The sequence below is a fragment of the Penicillium pulvis genome, assembly GCF_028828015.1.
Source record: "Penicillium pulvis strain IBT 33274 chromosome Unknown contig_12_segment0_segment0, whole genome shotgun sequence".
Taxonomy (NCBI): Eukaryota; Fungi; Ascomycota; class Eurotiomycetes; order Eurotiales; family Aspergillaceae; genus Penicillium; species Penicillium pulvis.
Window position 1 is genome coordinate 3,219,544 of NW_026643072.1, and position 17,260 is coordinate 3,236,803.

Sequence of the window (17,260 nt, forward strand, 5' to 3'; positions counted from 1 at the left end):
AACGCACAGCATTCCATGCAAGTTGTGATTTACATGTATGGGTATAAAGTCCGTGAGTTGAATGTACATAGTTGGGGCGACAACAAATCAGAAGCCCTTCAATCGCTGTCAGCGTCGTCTGGCAGTTCTTCGAACCTTCCTTCGTGGAAAGCCTGGGTCACAGGGTTCTCCACTTTCAGAAGACCATTTGCCTTCGCTCTTTCGAAGAGTACGAATAGTCTCTCTGCTTCTCTCTCTTTCTCTTCCATGGTCATAGGTGGGCCAGTATCCTTCGGCTCTGCAGCCCATCGCTGTCCAGTGATAGGGTTGACACTATCACCGAGGCCGTTAGCGTCATCTGCAAAGGCCTCACTGGCACTCTGTGGGATCTCCATCCCTCGGGATGCCAAAAAGCCCGATGCAAATCCATAGCCGATCTTCCGGGTGAGGTTCTCAGCATCCCTCCCAGCTAAGACAAACATCAGTTCGGAAATTCCGGTTTTGAGATTTGGATATGGGCCTGTCGAAAGTTTCAAGAGCCGGGATGCAAGAGTATCGGAACGTCCGATGGGCTCGCTGCGATCGCTGTCCTCTGGCAGGAGTAGCGATTGCATGTGCTTGCGCTGTTCATCAGGAGCAAGCTCGTAAGTGATGATTAGGGTATGCAATAACGGCACAGCTTTCTCCTCCAGCTCCTCATTACTGTATGCAGAGACCGCCTGATCAAGGATGTCGATCAATTTATCAACATTACAGTTCTGGTCAAATGAGGGGAACAACGGGTTTTCCTCGATGACCTTGCCCTTTTTCCCTTCCAGGTCAAGCACGGAGAGTGAGTTAATGAGCTGGCTGGTTAGGCCTTCTAACGGCTTTGATGATATGTCAATGCGGCTAATGATCTTCAAGATGTCAGGGATGGAGGGCGAAAAGGCGGTCCCAAGGTCATAAAGCTTTGATACGTTGAAAATCAATTTGAGTGTATCAGTGAGAGCCAATTCATCCATTTGTGACAGAGGCTCTCGTCCGGACTTGGGAAATTGTTTTGCGTGTCGAGTGAGTTGCTGTTCACAGTGATCAGTAGTCTGGGGATTTTAGCTGACTTGAGGTACCGTACATAATTGACATTGTCCCCGAGGGAATGGTTCTTGATCAAGTCATCAAAATCCATGGTGGTGTTATAAGTTGATAGGAAGAGAATTCTGCTAGCGATCATTTCATCTTCGGAGTTGTCAACCTAGGCGGTCATTATTAGGACTTCCATTACCATACGGTCCAACGTGAAAGAAGTAGACATACCTTGAGCCTTTCAGCCAACTTGCCTCCATAACCTGTGTCCACAAAGACTTGGCGCATGTTCGCATCGAGCAGTAAAGCATTTGCGACACATCTCAGGGCAGCACGACACACGTCTGATGTCTCTCCTTGCACCCCATATTGTACTAGAATTCTAATACCCTGCGCAAGGCATCAGATCACAGGGACCACCGAATCTCACTCGATTTTGGTATATCGTACCTTGCTGGAATAAATCGGGTCGGCATTGGCGGGGCTAGTACCATGTTGGCGGAGCTGGAGAAGTGTATTGACCTTTTCTGTATATCGACGAGTCGCTCTTAATCAGTATGTCATGATCGATCTGTTGCCAGGGGTAGTCACGGACGAAAACTCACGCGCCGGTGTCAACTGCTTCTCTTCCAAGTCCTTTTCGAGGGAGCTCAGTAACTGGGTGACTTCCTGTAGCTTAGCTATACAAGGATTGTCAGAAGCATTCCTAGCAATGATATTGCCTATTTGGGTAGGCCTAGTCGCCTGCATACCTGCGCCGTGCAGCTGGCGAAAAGCCATTGTTTCCTGTTTCCTGGGCCGAAAGATCAAGACGGTCGCGCAGGCGGTAAAATTCGCTTAACAGTGCCAAGCTTGCAAGAAAGTGAAATGAAAAAGCGTTCCGGGAGATGGAGCATCAGTCGGTAAATTCTTGCGACAATGTCCCGCAAATGAGCGCAGGGTAGAGGAGGTGACCAAGCTCGGGGTGAAGACAGAGGTCCATCATAATGAGGTGCCGGGCCGGAACCCCACTTGTGTAGGCCTCCACCCACGCGGGCAAGTACTATATCCCTACGAGCCTGGTTCTCATAAACGTGAAGAAACCTAGATTATATTCTTTTATTTTATTCTTGCTTCACGTACTCCATATTACGTCAACTGGAGTATCTGCCCACCTGTATATTGGCCAACTGATATTTGATACCCCAAATTTCTCAGAGGCCAGCCGTAGTTGGCAGGTATGTATGGAACATAGAGGAGCTTGCTCCGGCGTGCTTGGTTCATTTGAGAACAAAGATTTGCTGGTCTGCTCTAGACGATATCACCGTGCCTGGCTAGCCGAATGGCGGAAGCCATTGCGCCAGCTATTGTGGTGGGTGCTTAGTTCCTGGCTCTAGTCCTTCAAAGTGATTGCTCGTGCCCCAGATGCTGGCTTTAGTAGCACAACGGAGTTGCCCAATTGTTTCGACCTCTGCATTAATCGCAATGTGGCCAGAAAAATGTTGCAAACTTCAAATAATTAAGATCGGTTGCTTTTTACCGACAAAGACCGTATACTGAAATACAGGTACAATAAAGGTGAAATAAGTACGCTAAACCGCATCGCGTAATTCACGGAGACGGTGTAGAGAATGCGCGTGACTGAGTGCCTGAGGCGGGTAGATCGCGCGGGCACTTTACGCGATCCCGCGAATCCGCGACAGGCGCGTCCGGAGACCAGTTTTCACTTTAACTAGCCTTGTACCCGCAACCCTTCATCGCATGGGAGGACCGCTCGATCTTGATAATTTCACGATTCCACGCCGAGAAATGGTCCTTGTCTCTTTCATTGCGCTTTTTTTCCCTCCTTTCCTCCCATCTTGAACCATGGTGGAGATGCTTGGCCCTCTTCCTGCTCGCCCACCCACACCTCCAAGGCCTGGTTCACGCATTGATCAGGACGAAACCGATACCCCCTCCCAAAACATCACAGAAACACCACAAACCGCCAATTCCTCGAGAGCTCCCCCGTCAAGCCGCGCCTCTAAACGAGTGACCTGGTCACCATGGCTTCATACCACAATTGACCTTCCGTCGGGCCCTTTGACAAACCTTAGACCTAAGGATAGCCCGTTCAAGCTAAAAGAGCCTAAGCCTCGAGACAGTCCATACAAGTCTATTTTGAAGGAATCGAATTCGCCAATACCCGTATGGTCGCCGAAATTTGATCCTTTCACCTCTGATTCTTTCGCCATGCTCCTTGAATCCGTCATTCAACAATTGGCGGGAGAGTCTATCACCTCTCGCCTTGATGCATACATGCAGTTTTTCAATGCGCTCCGTACATATGATTCGCTACCAACTGCGAAGGATATTACTGAGAAACTGAGCCTGATCACCGATTTTATACAACGTGATGTGAACCGCGATTTGAGTAGTGGGGCGCCATTAGATATCAATCTTGCCAACCAAGCTCTGAAGCTATCGGCTGCCTTGGTATGGCATTCAGGTGTATCGCCCATGTTGCCGGAAGAGTTCAAAGTTTTCCTTGTGGAGCACTCCACCACTTGCCTGCAAGACGCCAAAGTACCAAAGTCTGTTTTGACACACTACATGTCCATTCTTTCCGCGCAGAATTTCGGTCCTCGGGTAATGACCAATGCCCGTGTCATACGTTTACTCACAGCACTGGAAGAAATCAGCAATCATGTTAGTGGTAAAGCGATCGCTTTGCACCGTTTGACCATCTACCAGCGCCTCCTCAGTCAATCCAAATCCACATTCGTCTCTCGCTCTTCACTGTGGGCAGAGAATTTAGTATTCGGGCTCCTTCATCCTATGAAAGACAACAGATCAAAAGCAATTTCCCTTGGCTTCCAGGTAGCTTCCGCCGCTGGTCCAAATCAATCGCTCTCCAAGAATCTTCGAGAGCTTTTTGATCGACCACTGGAAAAAGACCGAAAGCTTGTGAACGAGGTTCGTGAGCGTATGTCGCGAATGATGGCCTCTACAGAAACTGGTATTCATGTCCCTCAGATCTGGAGTATTATTGTTCTACTTATGAGAAGCAAGGGTTCGAATTTGGAACAGTGGGAGCACTTCAAGGAATGGGTTCTTGTTCTCCAAAAATGCTTCAATTGCAGTGAGCCTTCCATCAAAGCTCAGGCTATCTTGGGATGGAATCGATTCGTTTTCGCCGTTAGTCCAAACGAAAAAACGAGTCCGTCTTTGGTCAAGATGCTAGGAAAGCCAATTTTCTCCCAATTGGAACGGAGAAAATCTGATAAATCAGGACCGGCATCTACTCAACTTGCCTTGAGTAGCTACTACAACTTACTCTATTACGCCTTCCGCCCCTCGCTTCTCCCCAACCATCTCGACATCATTTGGGAGGAATACATCGCTGTTCCGTCTGCGTCCATCTTTTCATCCATTTCATCCCTGAGTGACAGTGAAGCGGGTGTGTTAGCAGCCCTCCTTTGGAGTCCACAGGCCAAAATATGGACAGAGAATCGCATCAACGACCCAAACAAGATCGAAGCCGAAGAACTTCCCTCGATTGATTCAAAATGGGTCCGTTCAAGAGTCTCAGCGATTTTGAAAGTTTTTGAGTCTCTGCTCAAGGCGTCCGTCTGGGATGTGAATGAGATTGAGAAATCAAACATTGCTCGTGCTTGGAGCAATCTTTCAAATGCGCTGTCTTTGGCCTCTAGTAAGGAAATAACCCCTTCCACGGAATCCATGCAAGCTGTTGCCAGTGTTCTTGGACTGTTCAATCGCCTCTGGCATGCCGGCCCTACTTCATTGAATGCCTCGGGGGATGGAGAGGTAGATGCTTTCTTCGAACGGTTCCGATTCCTATCAACAACGATGATCTCCTCCCTTGGAAGCATTCCATTCACAGAAAGACTCCTATTGAAGAATTCGGACGGTACTTTTCAATTTTCCAACACCCCCACCCACCGCCATCCTACTTCTGGCACAAATCTCAACACCCCTTTTCTCTATCTTCTCCGAACAATTAGTGCCAGTCCGGTGTCATCAACGCCGACCTTGGCTTATGTCCGTCTGGTTGAAGGAATAATTCAAGCTTCGTGCAAAGGAAGAATATCTCGCGGATCTCGCCTCGAACTCCTACAGCAGTGCGCTGATTTGAGCATTGCGGACTCGACATATGTTTCCCGTCCGTCCCCACTATCTGAGGTGGTCTGGAAAGCTAGTGCTCGAGCTGCTGCTGATGCCCTACAATCATTCCCAGTGGAGTCTGCTCGGGAGCGTGATGGCTCTGTCTCCCGCGACTATGACAACGTCAATAAAATCCTTGCCTCTGGGCTAAAACCTCACAATGTGTTCCAGGAATGGTCACACTTGCTTGGGTCTTTTATGCGAGTCGCCAGAACCGAGAAAGGAGATCAAGGTCTGCCTGCTCTTATCATAGAGCCCTTGGCCGTATGCCTGATGAATCTTTCAGTTCATGACACTTATCTGCCTTCGGCATCTCTGCTGAGTCAGTCTTTGTCGGTCCCTTTCCTCCAGGGTAACAGCGTAGGAAACGGTCACACCGTCGCCCAGCAGCCGAGCCCCCCGCCGTTCCCCTACAAACTCGCGGAATCAATCGGGAGAACATTGAGCCTGGCATATGATGGCTTCAGTGTCTCAGAATCCCATGGTCTCGCAGGGTTCATCGAGTCATTGACGTCTTTTCTGGGCTCTGGTGCACCTCACTTTCGCTCACAGCTCCTTGAAACCTTACAATCTTCCCTGAAGCCTTGGATTAAAGATGGTGCATCCAAATTTGATTTCAAGCATGGTGTGGATAGTCGTATTTTAACTGCTGTACGTGCTAAACATTAAGAATACTGTTGAAGCATAAGCTAACCGGTGCAAAGTGTCGAGCTCTTACACTTGCTGTTCTGAATGTCCTGCAGACATGCGTCCGTGACGAACGACCTTCGCTTCAAACGTTCGACGTGATTATTTGCGCTGGCTTAGAGTCTCAACACGCGTCACGAGCCAAGAAATTCGTTGATTTCTGGTACTCGACGACCTCTGTAGCAGATGAAGCCTCTTCAAAAACTTCCATTGGAGCTTCTGTTGCAACAGCCTTGGATAACTTCAAAGCAACAGCGCAGTCCAAGGACAATAATAAGGTAGACATACAACCGGTACATCCGATTTCGTCACATGCACTAAATACGAGTTCACAGAACACAATTGTCCCATCTTCGGCTGCACAGAGGTTAACTTCTTTACATCACGACCCTCAGGCATACCTCTATCCCAATTCATCGCCTGTGATTGGAGTGAATGAGCAACTGTCCCGCGAGACGTCCGAGTCAACAGAGCCACAATTGCCCATAACTTCTCAGTCCCACTTGAACGAGGATTCCACAATCCTATCTTATCCGGGAAATCGACGGGATGTCTTCCGAATGATCGAAGCCATTCGATCCTCCTCTCCTGCAAATACTCCTGGTGGTTTGGGCTTCGACACGCCGGTGCACTTGCGTAGACAGCACGGCTCGCAATCGGCGTTTGGATTTCCACTGACCCCAACTCTCGCCCCGACAGAGAATGAAGATGGCTTTATTGGGTCATCCCCTACTCCCGCCACTCGGGATCCAACTCCTGCACTTCACTCTGACGCGCCAGTCTTGCGAGCGCAAGATATTGCAATGACTGATGCATCTGATCTTCCATCATCACCACCGGAAATCACTTCTCGCAGTCCAAGTCCCAGAAAACAAGCGAGAAACGCACGCCGGAGGTCTTTGGCAAGAGCAAAGAAAGCGAAGGCTCGCGAAGCTGCTGCTGCTGTTTCTGCGGAACAAAGCGCAGTCAGCAGCCCTGCTATTTCTATTGTGGAAGTTACCCAAGATAATACCGACGTTCCTGAACAGCCTAAAGAAAACACTTCCGTCTCTCAGGTTGATGAAAGACCACCAAGCCGGCGCACTCGGTCTGCCTTGAGCCAGAGCACGAATAATGACCAAAATTGGACACCAACCCCTGCATTTGGAACACCTGCTAAACCAATCGAGTCAACGACTGGTCAGAGCTCCAAGCCGAAATCAGCATCTCGACAGAAATCACGAAAAGCTGTTACAAAGACAGTAGATGATGAGGACAGCCAACAAAAACAATCTGAAGAGCTGCTTGATACTCTACCCACCCCGGTGGTGACCGATCATATCGATTCTGGCGATGACTTGGACGTCCAAATCGCTTCCCAGCTTTCACAAGACTTGGGGTTGGCTGTCGATCAAGGTAGCCACCATGAAGAACGATTAGCATCTGCTGCCTCGCAAAGCTGTAAGAAGAGAAAGCGTAGCGAGGACAATGGCACCCCGAGGGTCGCAAATGAAAGGCGCCGGTCAACCAGACTATCCACAGCCAAAGACACGGTTCCCATAGACCTGGATGACCCCGATGCGACGCAATCACAGGAGGGTGACATTGAATCGACTGATCGGCCCTCCTTCCCGGCTAAACCATCTGTACCTACGCCACGCCGATCAACCCGCAGCTCTCAACGCCAGGATGAATTTATCACATCAGAATCACTCTCCCCGATTGCGGTTCGCGGGGCTCCACATGAGCATGCTGATGATATCGAAACCTCTCAGCCCCCACCGAAGCGAACTCGCAAGTCTGCTCGTGGCGAGGATAAGTCGAGTGCTGGTGTAGTGAGCCCAGCCCAGTCTCAGTCCTCTTACAGTACCCGCTCTGGCAGAACACGTTCATCGCAAAATAAAAATCAAAAAGCCCAACCACTACTCGAAACGACGGTATCCACAACATTATCGAACCAACCTAAGATTTCAGGTCTTGAAGCACTTCCCCAGGCCATCAATCTCCCTCTGGAAACCGGTGTCAATCTTGATGGTCCCCTCGTTTCCACAGAGGAAGCAACTCTTTCCCAGGAGAACAAATCCGGTCTATTGCCAGTGTCTATGTCTCAGGACACTGATACTAACATGGATGTGGATGCAGTGATACTTTCTGACGACATTCCAGCCCACACGCCTGTGTATGTCACGCCCTTTGTCACGACAGGCATCCAACCCGAATCCATCCCCACTCCTGAACCCGACACAAGCGAGGCAGGAATCACGGAATCGCTCAAAAGACTCCTGGAAAATATGAAACAGGCTAACTTGAGCGTAAATGCTCTTCGTGAGGTTGATGACCTCCTTTTCAACATCCGTGTCGAGGCCCATGACGCATCACGGCGACACAATCATACCGCATAGCGACGGCGTTTTCAGTGAAACTTTTTTGATTTTGTACTTTATGTTGACTCTCCATGTCCTTATTCCCCACGTGCATACTAAATGTCGTAAAGCAAATAGCGGCCGTTGCATAAACGTTTGAATTCCTTTACCTTCCAATGGATTTTTGGGACTTGGTCTCTTTGGCCGTGGTGTATTTTATTTTATTCTTTGTTTGGGATACTTTGAACTATTTAGATCATAAGAGCTTTTCAGGACTAAAAAATGATTATTTCTGATATCCAACCTACCGCACCTGTGGGCGATAGTATCTACAGGGTACCTTCTAGTGAGCAATACCCGATTGAGGAAACGCACCGGGTTTGTATGCGCAAATCTAATATCAGGTGTTGGGTGTCGGAGAGCTGATACACTATAGAAAGTCCTGTGGCCCTCTTCGGGGGTGCGGGACGCCAAGCAGGCGCAGCAAGGTATGCACTTCACAGGAGAACAACGAATCTGAAACATTGAACCGACTGGGTCAAATATAATACCATCATAATCATACAGAACAGATAGAATTTGGAAAAGTAATAAAACAAAAGGCTGAATCGCATCTCAAACATCTAGAAAGGCAATGTAAACAACGATCCAACGGCGATAAAGTGGGGCTGAGATCCGATTCCCCGCCATGATCTCAGCTCAGCTTTCCTCTCCTAACATTCTTGACAATCATCACAATGGTCCGTTCCAACAAGCCATCTGCCATCGGACTGGGTGCTTCCCTGCCCCAGTCTACCGTTTCCATCAATGATAACGTTGTCGAGGCAAGCTTGCCTACTGGGGAATCCGTTGCGATCCACCTGTACGGCGCCACGGTCACTTCGTGGAAGGCAAACGGCCAGGAACAGCTGTTCCTGAGCAAGAAGGCCCACCTGGATGGCTCCAAGCCAATTCGTGGTGGTATTCCCCTTGTATTCCCGGTAAGTCAATTGTTCTCAAGCTTGCTTGCGCCGTCTGCAATCAAATTGCATCAGACCCTGAGACCCTGAAGCTAAACCATGTTCTCCCCTCTCTATAGGTCTTTGGTCCTCCCCCACAAAACCACGTTACCTCCCCCTTGCCCCAGCATGGATTCGCCCGTAACTCGAACTGGGAATACTTGGGCAAGTCCTCTGCCGAAGCAGCCGATAACCAGGGAGACCAGGCTGTGAAGCTGGACTTTGGTCTGTCGCACACCATGTTGAGCGAGGAATTCCGGAAAGCTTGGCCATATGAGTTTGGTCTTGTCTACAGCGTCACCTTGACCAAGACTTCGTTACAGACTCAGCTGCAGGTGCGCAATGAGGGTACACAGAACTTTGAGTTCCAGGTCCTGATGCATACATACCTGAACATTGCCGTATGTTTATCATCCTCTTGGCTATTCTTGCCAATAAACACTTTTCTTTTGAACGATTCCAAACTTACAGAAATACATAGGATATTTCCGCTATTCGCGTCAAGAACCTCGAATCCAAGACCTACATTGACAAGACCCGCGAGGCTACCACTCACACCGAAACCTCCCCGGCTCTGGCCATCACCGGAGAAACCGACCGCGTCTACCAGAACCTTGATCCCTCCGTGCCGATTATTGTCTCCTCTGCTGCAGACGACCAACCTTTGTTTTCGATTACTCGCGAGGCCTTGGCGGATGTTGTGGTCTGGAACCCTTGGATCGAAAAGGCCAAGGGCATGGCTGACTTTGGTCCGGATGAGGCATACAAGAACATGATTTGCGTTGAAGCCGGCTCTGTCTCGGGGTGGCAGACTATTGAGGCAGGCGACTCGTGGGAGGGTGGTCAGACTATCAAGTCGCGGCTTTGAAGGCTGAATCCTGCTTTTCATCATTGTCCCCGCTGTATGCGCGATGCTTCATGACTTCAAGACACTTTCTTTTAGCTGAGATCTCTCAAAATGAATAGATTTTGATGACCTAGTCGATTGATATGTCGCAAGTGTAACGGCTAAATTTTAGTGATAGTAACTAGAGCATGGCCAAGTGCTAGCTGTAAAGGCCTAGAATTTCCAGAATTAGGAATATTTCAAAGCACACAAGTTGGCAATCTCAATAGGGGGGTAATCAATAATCGAAAGTCCTCACACAATGCTCACGCTGCCGCCTGAAGTCGCAGGCATTCGTGGGACTAGGTGTGCCAGAGATCATGTGATTTGTACAGATAGCATCTGCAATTATTTGCTTTTCAAGGCTGACTCTTGATCACTGGTGACCATCCTCACAGTTCTGACATTATTATATGATGATTGCCAATCAGTGTTAGCACTTAACAGCAGTGCTGGTTATTTATTGTCATTGAAGGAAATCAAGCTTGCTACCTGACTTTATTGAACTTTGAGCCGCAGGAAAAATGATAAATGACTGAACCTACATGCAGCAAATCGGATGTCATGCAGCCAATGAACAAGAATGCTGAGGTGCCACTATACAGGGATGGGGCCGATTGCACTATAGGAACCCCACACCATACACACCAGAAAAACCTTGAGATAGGATACGAACGCTATGATTGCATCAGGTTTTGGTTTATCCTAATGATCGACTATACTCTAGGGGCTCAGTGCCTATAGTTTATAGATCGCTCGATCGACACTCAACTTGACGCTAAAATCCGTGGCTTTGCTGGCGCCAATCCCCCTTGCATGTATTTGCGATACATCGAACACCCCACTCAATTCACATTCTTGGAAGGCCACAATCCCCAAGATCTGATTCCCAGTTCGGCCACAATACAGTAGAGAAATCCATCTACGTCGCCCTTTTGTGCCAAGGCCACTGCGCTCGAGCAAATAGTCTATTGCCATTATCCACAGATTTAGCTCCCGCAGGCTTTCCCAGGGACTGTAGGCCACCGATCCTGGAATTTGAGAGGTCTGACCTCAGAGAAAAAGAAAGAACCTGCTTGTCTTCTCGTAGTATTATCCAAATCGCGTAATGCACGTGGAAGCCATATGGGCAGTCCCTAGCATGAAGCATTCTTGGGGTTGCAACTCGCTTCGCTTTGTATGACCAGGGAAAAGATTCGTCAGGTCGCCCGAGCGCGATGCCTCCTATTTGATCTTTTGTTTTTTTGATTCCATCATTTCCATCCCTTTTCCACGGTGCGCATTTCTTTCTCTTTGAAGTCGCCCCATGCGTCTATCTTGATCCTCTGCTTGATCTTGAAGGACACCATGGCCTTCACAGAGTCGGAAAAGTACCACGATGGGGTGACACCATTGAAGACAAAGGGCGAGATTGATATTGTGCGCTTAGAGGCCGCATTGGGGCACAAGCAGGAGCTCAAGCGCAATTTTGGGCTGTGGAGCTTGACCAGTCTAGGTATTGTGATCGCAAAGTGTGTCAACACCGTCAACCCCGTGTTTGGTTGTAGACCTGAAACTGACTCCATCGCAGCTCTTGGGCGTCAACCGGTGGAACAATTGTAGCTGCGCTGAAAAATGGTGGTCCCATGGCAGTTATCTATGGCCTTATTCTCGTCAGCGTCTTCTATACAGCTATCTCCGCATCACTGGCTGAGCTGGCTTCATCAATGCCGTCAGCCGGGGGTGTATATTACTGGTCCTCGGTGCTGAGTCGAAATCGTGGTCGCGGGGCCGGGTTCTTCACTGGTTATCTCAATGCTTGTGCGTGGCTGCTGTCTGCCTCATCAATGAGTTCCATGCTGGGTAATGAGGCGGTGGCAATGTACCTGCTCAAACACACCGATATGACCTGGAATTCATGGCAGGTTTTCATCGTGTTTCAAATTGTCAATTGGATGTGCTGTGCTATTGTCTGTTTCGGGAATCGGTTTATCCCGTTGATCAACCGGATTGCGTTGATTCTGTCAATGTGCGGATTGGTGATCACGGTGATCGTGTTGGTTGTGATGCCGAAGACATATTCAAGCAACTCGCAGGTCTGGGTTGAGTACCACAACGAGACTGGAGGATGGTCAGATGGCGTGTGTTTCATGACGGGACTACTGAACGCAGCCTTTGCAGTCGGAACACCAGATTGTATCAGTCATCTCTCAGAAGAAGGTATAGAAATCTCAGGCTCATACTAATGAAACAAAGCTAATACCATGATCTCAGTACCCAAGCCTGAATCCAGGGTCCCCACAGGCATCATGCTCCAAATGCTAACCGCCTTCACAACATCTTTCGTCTACCTGATCGCTCTCTTTTATTCAATTCAAGACCTCGATGCTGTCTACACCAGCAGCATCGGTTTTTTCCCAACTGCCGAGATCTACCGACAAGCTACAGGCTCGAATGCCGGTGCCATCGGTCTCATTGCCGTTCTTTTCCTAGCAACATTCCCAACACTCATTGGCACATTTGTGACAGGTGGTCGCATGTGGTGGAGTCTTGCACGCGACAACGCGACACCCTTTGCCAGTTATTTTGCCCAAATCCACCCAACACTCGATTGCCCAGTTCGCGCAACAGTCGCCATGAGCGGACTTGTCACCTGTCTAGGATGCATATACGTCGGCAGTACCACCGCCTTCCAGGCACTAATCTCTTCATTCATCGTGTTGAGTTCACTTTCTTATCTTGGCGCAATCCTGCCGCATGTTCTTTCTGGACGCAGGAACATGGTTCCCGGACCCTTCTATATGGGACAGAAGCTAGGGATGGCAGTCAATATCACCGCATTGCTTTACATTATGGTTACGGTTGTGTTCTTCTGTTTCCCGCTGGTCTTGCCTGCCACCGTGAAAAATATGAATTACACTAGCGTAATCATTGTGGGCTTGATGGCCTTGACAGCTATGTGGTGGTTATTCAGAGGAAGACGCGAATACCAAGGCCCACAGTATAGCTTTGAGGCCGCAGAGAGATTGACTGCTTTCCAAAGTGGTAAGGAAGGGCGACGGTCATTTATCGATTTGGCCAGTGAGTCGCCTGCGCCTCGTCTTGACGATCACCCAGCTTTCAAGAGATAATGAGAGTACTGGAAAAGGCCCTTCATGAATTATTGTATCGTCTTTGCGTTCTTTTACTTCACGTTCATGTTTAATATTTCAATCACAATGGTATTTATACTTTAATGACGCCGGTGATTTGAGATGAAATGCAACCTTCGAATCTAACACCTTAGCGAAATAATACAAATTTATATTGAAAGACATACTGCTTAATCGATGCGTGCTCCTCCGTTCTTCATTTTCTTCAAGGTTTTTCGCGCGTCTATTTGAACAGTGTCCGGGAATTCCTCATTAGAACTTTGCTCCTAGAATATGTTAGTTTCGTGATGTTCCGATCTACCTAAAACGTATGATCAGATCACACATGAACTTACGATGATTGAGTCCACAGCGAACAATGACCCGTCGCCAAGATTCCATGCCCCGTCTCGCCCAGTCATCGGGAACCCTAAACAAATCATCAGTAAATCATACTTCCAACGGTGAAACTGTAGAAAGGCTCACGAGACTCGTGTATCAAACATATCAGTGTGGAAGACCTCCATAGATACCCAGCCATTATACCCAATATCGAAAATGGCCTTCGCTACATCAACGGCAGGCAGAGTACCACCAAGATGTGACTCGCATGGAAAAATTCGACAATTCCTCGACTGGGTCATAAAAGGGGGTTGCTTCAAATCCTTCACAGGGTACCCCTTCTGCTCCGGGTCAGCCACGATTGCATCACTGAGCTGCAGGTAGACAATGTTTTGGGGGTCAACAGTTCGCTTCAACTCATCCAAGCTCTTCTGAAGTCTGTGATGACCATCCTTCCGCACAGGCGAGGTTGCATTAAACGGATCTCCAGCTTCTCTTGATGCAATATGGAATGTATCAAGGCAGTGTCCAACATTAGGAAGATTGACTAGATCAATAACCTCTTGGATATGCTGCCAGGTATTCTTGTGGATCCCCCATGCAGGAGCCTCGTACCCAACCCGAAGATTGTATTTTTGTGCTAGGAGGCCGAGCTTTCGCATATTGGCAGCTATGACGACCGGGTCCGATGTGATTCTCGATTCTTCAATGGGGTATAGTGCTGAGCAGATCTAGATAATGTCAACTTGGAGCTTTAAGATATCATAGAAGCTGATTCAAATGTTACCTGGAAGATCGGAATTCGCATGATCTGACATAATTGACACCATAGCTCAGCTTCTTCCAATCGGGAATTGACTTCCTGCGCACTTCTCAGACCATCGTAATCTCGAAATGGATTCAGCGCAATTAGACTAAGGGAGAGGGACGTTACTTTTGAATAGACATCCGATGCGGCTGCGCGGAGCTTGTCGTTGCGAGTCTTTGGAGAGGTCAATGTAGCAGCGTGTGCATCGAGGCATTCAAAGGCAACCTCGACGCCATCAAAGCCGTGAGATTTGGCTGCTTCTAGTTTCCGGTGGATTGTGTGGCCGGCGACGGATTTGCCTAGCGAGTTCGTGGCTATCGCAACTTTGATTGTGGACATTCTGGAGAGCAATGGAATGAGTCAGGTGTTTCAGTATGTTATGGATCTACTGTTGTAGGTGCACTAATAATACAATTTGTTTCTAGTTAAGAGCCGTTTCGGTTTATGATGCCGGTATATAAATTAGGAGACCGGGCGGGGTTACGAACGAGCATCTGGAGTATAACCGAGGGAACAAGAATCCTGAGTTTTAGGTAATGGACATCGGAATTTTTACCAAGACTACCAGCCACGAAATATATATAGATAAAACAGAGACAGTCCCAGAGATAGCGCTTTCTAATAAGTTAACGAGCTTTTGACGAACGGGTGCTGAGGCATGCGAGCTTTTGACCGCCATCTACTACCATCCACGGTAGAATACAATTTAGGATAGAATGGGCTAGGGATTCTTAAGTCTATTCTTTAGACATACTTTTATTAGCTGCTTTAGGATCACCAACTGCCTTGTATCGCTGTAAGTAATGAAATATGCTCACATTCGCACATGACAAGACATGGGCTTTTTTTACGGATGGTAGACTTTTACTAACTTCTAAGGCTCCGATTTCGTAGCTATTGACCGACGAGTTCACAGTGAGGAGTTATCTGAAGCATATCAAAGATTACTCCTCCTGACCTCACCGCGAAGGACTTTGTTCACAAACTCTGGGTCTTCACGGAGTGGCCTTCCAAGCCCGATCATATCAATATCGCCTCCTTCAACAGCTTCCGACATCCGGTGACTATCCCTCCAACCACCTGTCGTTCCAATAACGGCGCGGGACTATCCAACAAGTTAGCTTTTGTTAATCAACTTATCAATGGCGGGACGTACCAAGACTTTCTTCATTTCCTGTGCCCATTCGATGAAGTAGCTGTAATGGTCAGTGATCAAGAATCCCATGTGAATGTTCTGCAGTGCGTCCTACCTTCCTCTCTCTTTCTGGGAGGGTCTCTCTGCTAGATCCTTCATAATGTTGCCTCTCCATGCAGGGGATGCGTAGGTTCCACCCGATATATCGAAGAAATCTACACCGGTATCTTCGAGCCACTTGATGACGACACACTGTTCCGCGAAGCTAGCACCTCCTGCGATGACTGCTAAGATTAGTGAACAATTTCATGACTCTGGGGAGATTTTCTCATACAATCTTGACAGTTGAGCTTAGCAGCGATCACGAACTCGTTCAATGGGAGTTTGGCTTTGATCGCATTAACGATCTCGAGAATAAATCGGGCGCGGTTCTCCAAACTTCCACCGTACTGTTATAAGGTTTCTGTGGTTAATTCCAGTCTGAAACTTCATAAAAAATCATTGCGTACCTCATCATTTCGCTTGTTGATCAAGGGCGATAGGAATTGTTGCATGATATATCCGTGACTCGCATGCAGCTACAATAGTCAGTCTCATATTCTGAAATATCCCACTTGGGTCAGCAAAGCTTACAATGATACCATCAGCCCCCGCCTTGAACAGCACTTCCGCAGCCCAGACATATCTATTTTGCAAATCCTTGATCTCGGCTCTGGTCAATGGCGAAGGCTTGCCATACGTTTTGTTCAGGCAAGGCTCCAAATGCTCAGAAGAGGAAGACTTTGGGTTCGCATTCAGAAATTCAGGCACTTGGCGACCTGGAAACTGCAGCTGCGGAAGGAAGATTGCGCCTCGAGACTTTGCAGCCTTGCAAGCAGGACGGAATGCCTCGACCGCATCCCAAGGGTTATTGATGTCGAGAACCGCATTGTTGTAGTTTTCCAAGTTATCGCGGTGAATGGGGATATTGCCAGTACAGATCATACCGGCGCCTCCGTCCGCAAGTTCTTAACTGGTCAGTCGCTTGGAGTATCAGCATGGTCGGGAAATCGGTCGCACCTTGATAGAGTTCGGCATAACGTGGAAGAGGCTTTCCGCAGTTCTCAACATTGTTCTCGTCGTATGTCGAAGCATATTCACTGAGAGGAGTGCGATAAAGTCGGTTTTTGATCACCTTGCCCGAGATCTTGAGAGTGATAGGCTTGTTGGTAGCTGAACGTCAGCATTGGTCTATAAAGGAGTCTATAAAGGAGAGTGGCGGCGAAAGTGCGTACCTGTCCTAATGGGCCAGCGTGAGCCATGTCGCAGAATTGAAAACACGTTGTGCTGGAATAAAATGGGAGAGACGATTTGTACTTCCTCTCAAAGCTTTTTCGTTGCTTCGAAGAAGCTATATAGTCGAACCATGATAGGAGAGAGGTCTTTCCCCGTTTCTGGAGCTAGAGCCGGCCATATATTTTAGTCTCCGGGGTGCGGGGATTCTGGGGTAAACCCTGTCCTCGGAATATTATCAACTCGGTGGTCTAAATTGCCGCATGGTCTAATATGTAGTAGAAGGCAATCAATAATTAACTTTTTGTCTGTTCATTTTCCCCTTTGAACTATCAGAGCAAAAATTGGAGAATCCTTGTACAGCTGGAGAGCAGCGCCCGAACACTTATTCCTAAAACCCACAATTTGACATTGGTTGTTTCTATCACAATCAAAATCACATTCCGTATGCTTTGTAAGAAGGCTGCAAGTCATAGAGTTTCTAAGATGTGAG

The 17,260-nt window shown here is 48.2% G+C and overlaps 6 protein-coding genes across 6 annotated transcripts; 3 read left to right on the forward strand and 3 right to left on the reverse strand.

Moving 5' to 3' along the window:
- Positions 1–98: 98 nt before the first annotated feature.
- Positions 99–1,824, reverse strand: N7503_002412 (synembryn; the record flags this gene model as incomplete). Its single annotated transcript, XM_057061959.1, has 6 exons — positions 99–1,040; positions 1,094–1,213; positions 1,276–1,434; positions 1,495–1,571; positions 1,650–1,724; positions 1,797–1,824. The coding sequence occupies 6 exons, from the start codon at positions 1,822–1,824 to the stop codon at positions 99–101; spliced, it is 1,401 nt and encodes a 466-aa protein (XP_056925921.1).
- Positions 1,825–2,889: 1,065 nt separating this feature from the next.
- On the forward strand, positions 2,890–8,255 carry N7503_002413 (uncharacterized protein; the record flags this gene model as incomplete). The annotated part of the gene is made up of 3 exons (XM_057061960.1): positions 2,890–5,838; positions 5,892–6,152; positions 6,210–8,255. 3 exons carry the CDS (start codon positions 2,890–2,892, stop codon positions 8,253–8,255), a joined length of 5,256 nt encoding a protein of 1,751 aa, XP_056925922.1.
- Positions 8,256–8,929: 674 nt separating this feature from the next.
- On the forward strand, positions 8,930–10,082 carry N7503_002414 (D-hexose-6-phosphate mutarotase; the record flags this gene model as incomplete). Its single annotated transcript, XM_057061961.1, has 3 exons — positions 8,930–9,196; positions 9,295–9,615; positions 9,696–10,082. The coding sequence occupies exons 1-3, from the start codon at positions 8,954–8,956 to the stop codon at positions 10,080–10,082; spliced, it is 951 nt and encodes a 316-aa protein (XP_056925923.1). The 5' UTR covers positions 8,930–8,953.
- A 1,365-nt stretch (positions 10,083–11,447) lies between these two features.
- N7503_002415 (putative choline transport protein) lies at positions 11,448–13,210 on the forward strand (the record flags this gene model as incomplete). The annotated part of the gene is made up of 3 exons (XM_057061962.1): positions 11,448–11,611; positions 11,671–12,299; positions 12,354–13,210. The coding sequence occupies 3 exons, from the start codon at positions 11,448–11,450 to the stop codon at positions 13,208–13,210; spliced, it is 1,650 nt and encodes a 549-aa protein (XP_056925924.1).
- A 273-nt stretch (positions 13,211–13,483) lies between these two features.
- Positions 13,484–14,699, reverse strand: N7503_002416 (sugar phosphate isomerase/epimerase family protein; the record flags this gene model as incomplete). Its single annotated transcript, XM_057061963.1, has 4 exons — positions 13,484–13,497; positions 13,567–13,640; positions 13,697–14,283; positions 14,340–14,699. The coding sequence occupies 4 exons, from the start codon at positions 14,697–14,699 to the stop codon at positions 13,484–13,486; spliced, it is 1,035 nt and encodes a 344-aa protein (XP_056925925.1).
- A 598-nt stretch (positions 14,700–15,297) lies between these two features.
- N7503_002417 (uncharacterized protein) lies at positions 15,298–16,796 on the reverse strand (the record flags this gene model as incomplete). The annotated part of the gene is made up of 8 exons (XM_057061964.1): positions 15,298–15,465; positions 15,517–15,556; positions 15,611–15,779; positions 15,830–15,944; positions 16,005–16,073; positions 16,129–16,502; positions 16,555–16,696; positions 16,770–16,796. 8 exons carry the CDS (start codon positions 16,794–16,796, stop codon positions 15,298–15,300), a joined length of 1,104 nt encoding a protein of 367 aa, XP_056925926.1.
- Positions 16,797–17,260: the final 464 nt, after the last annotated feature.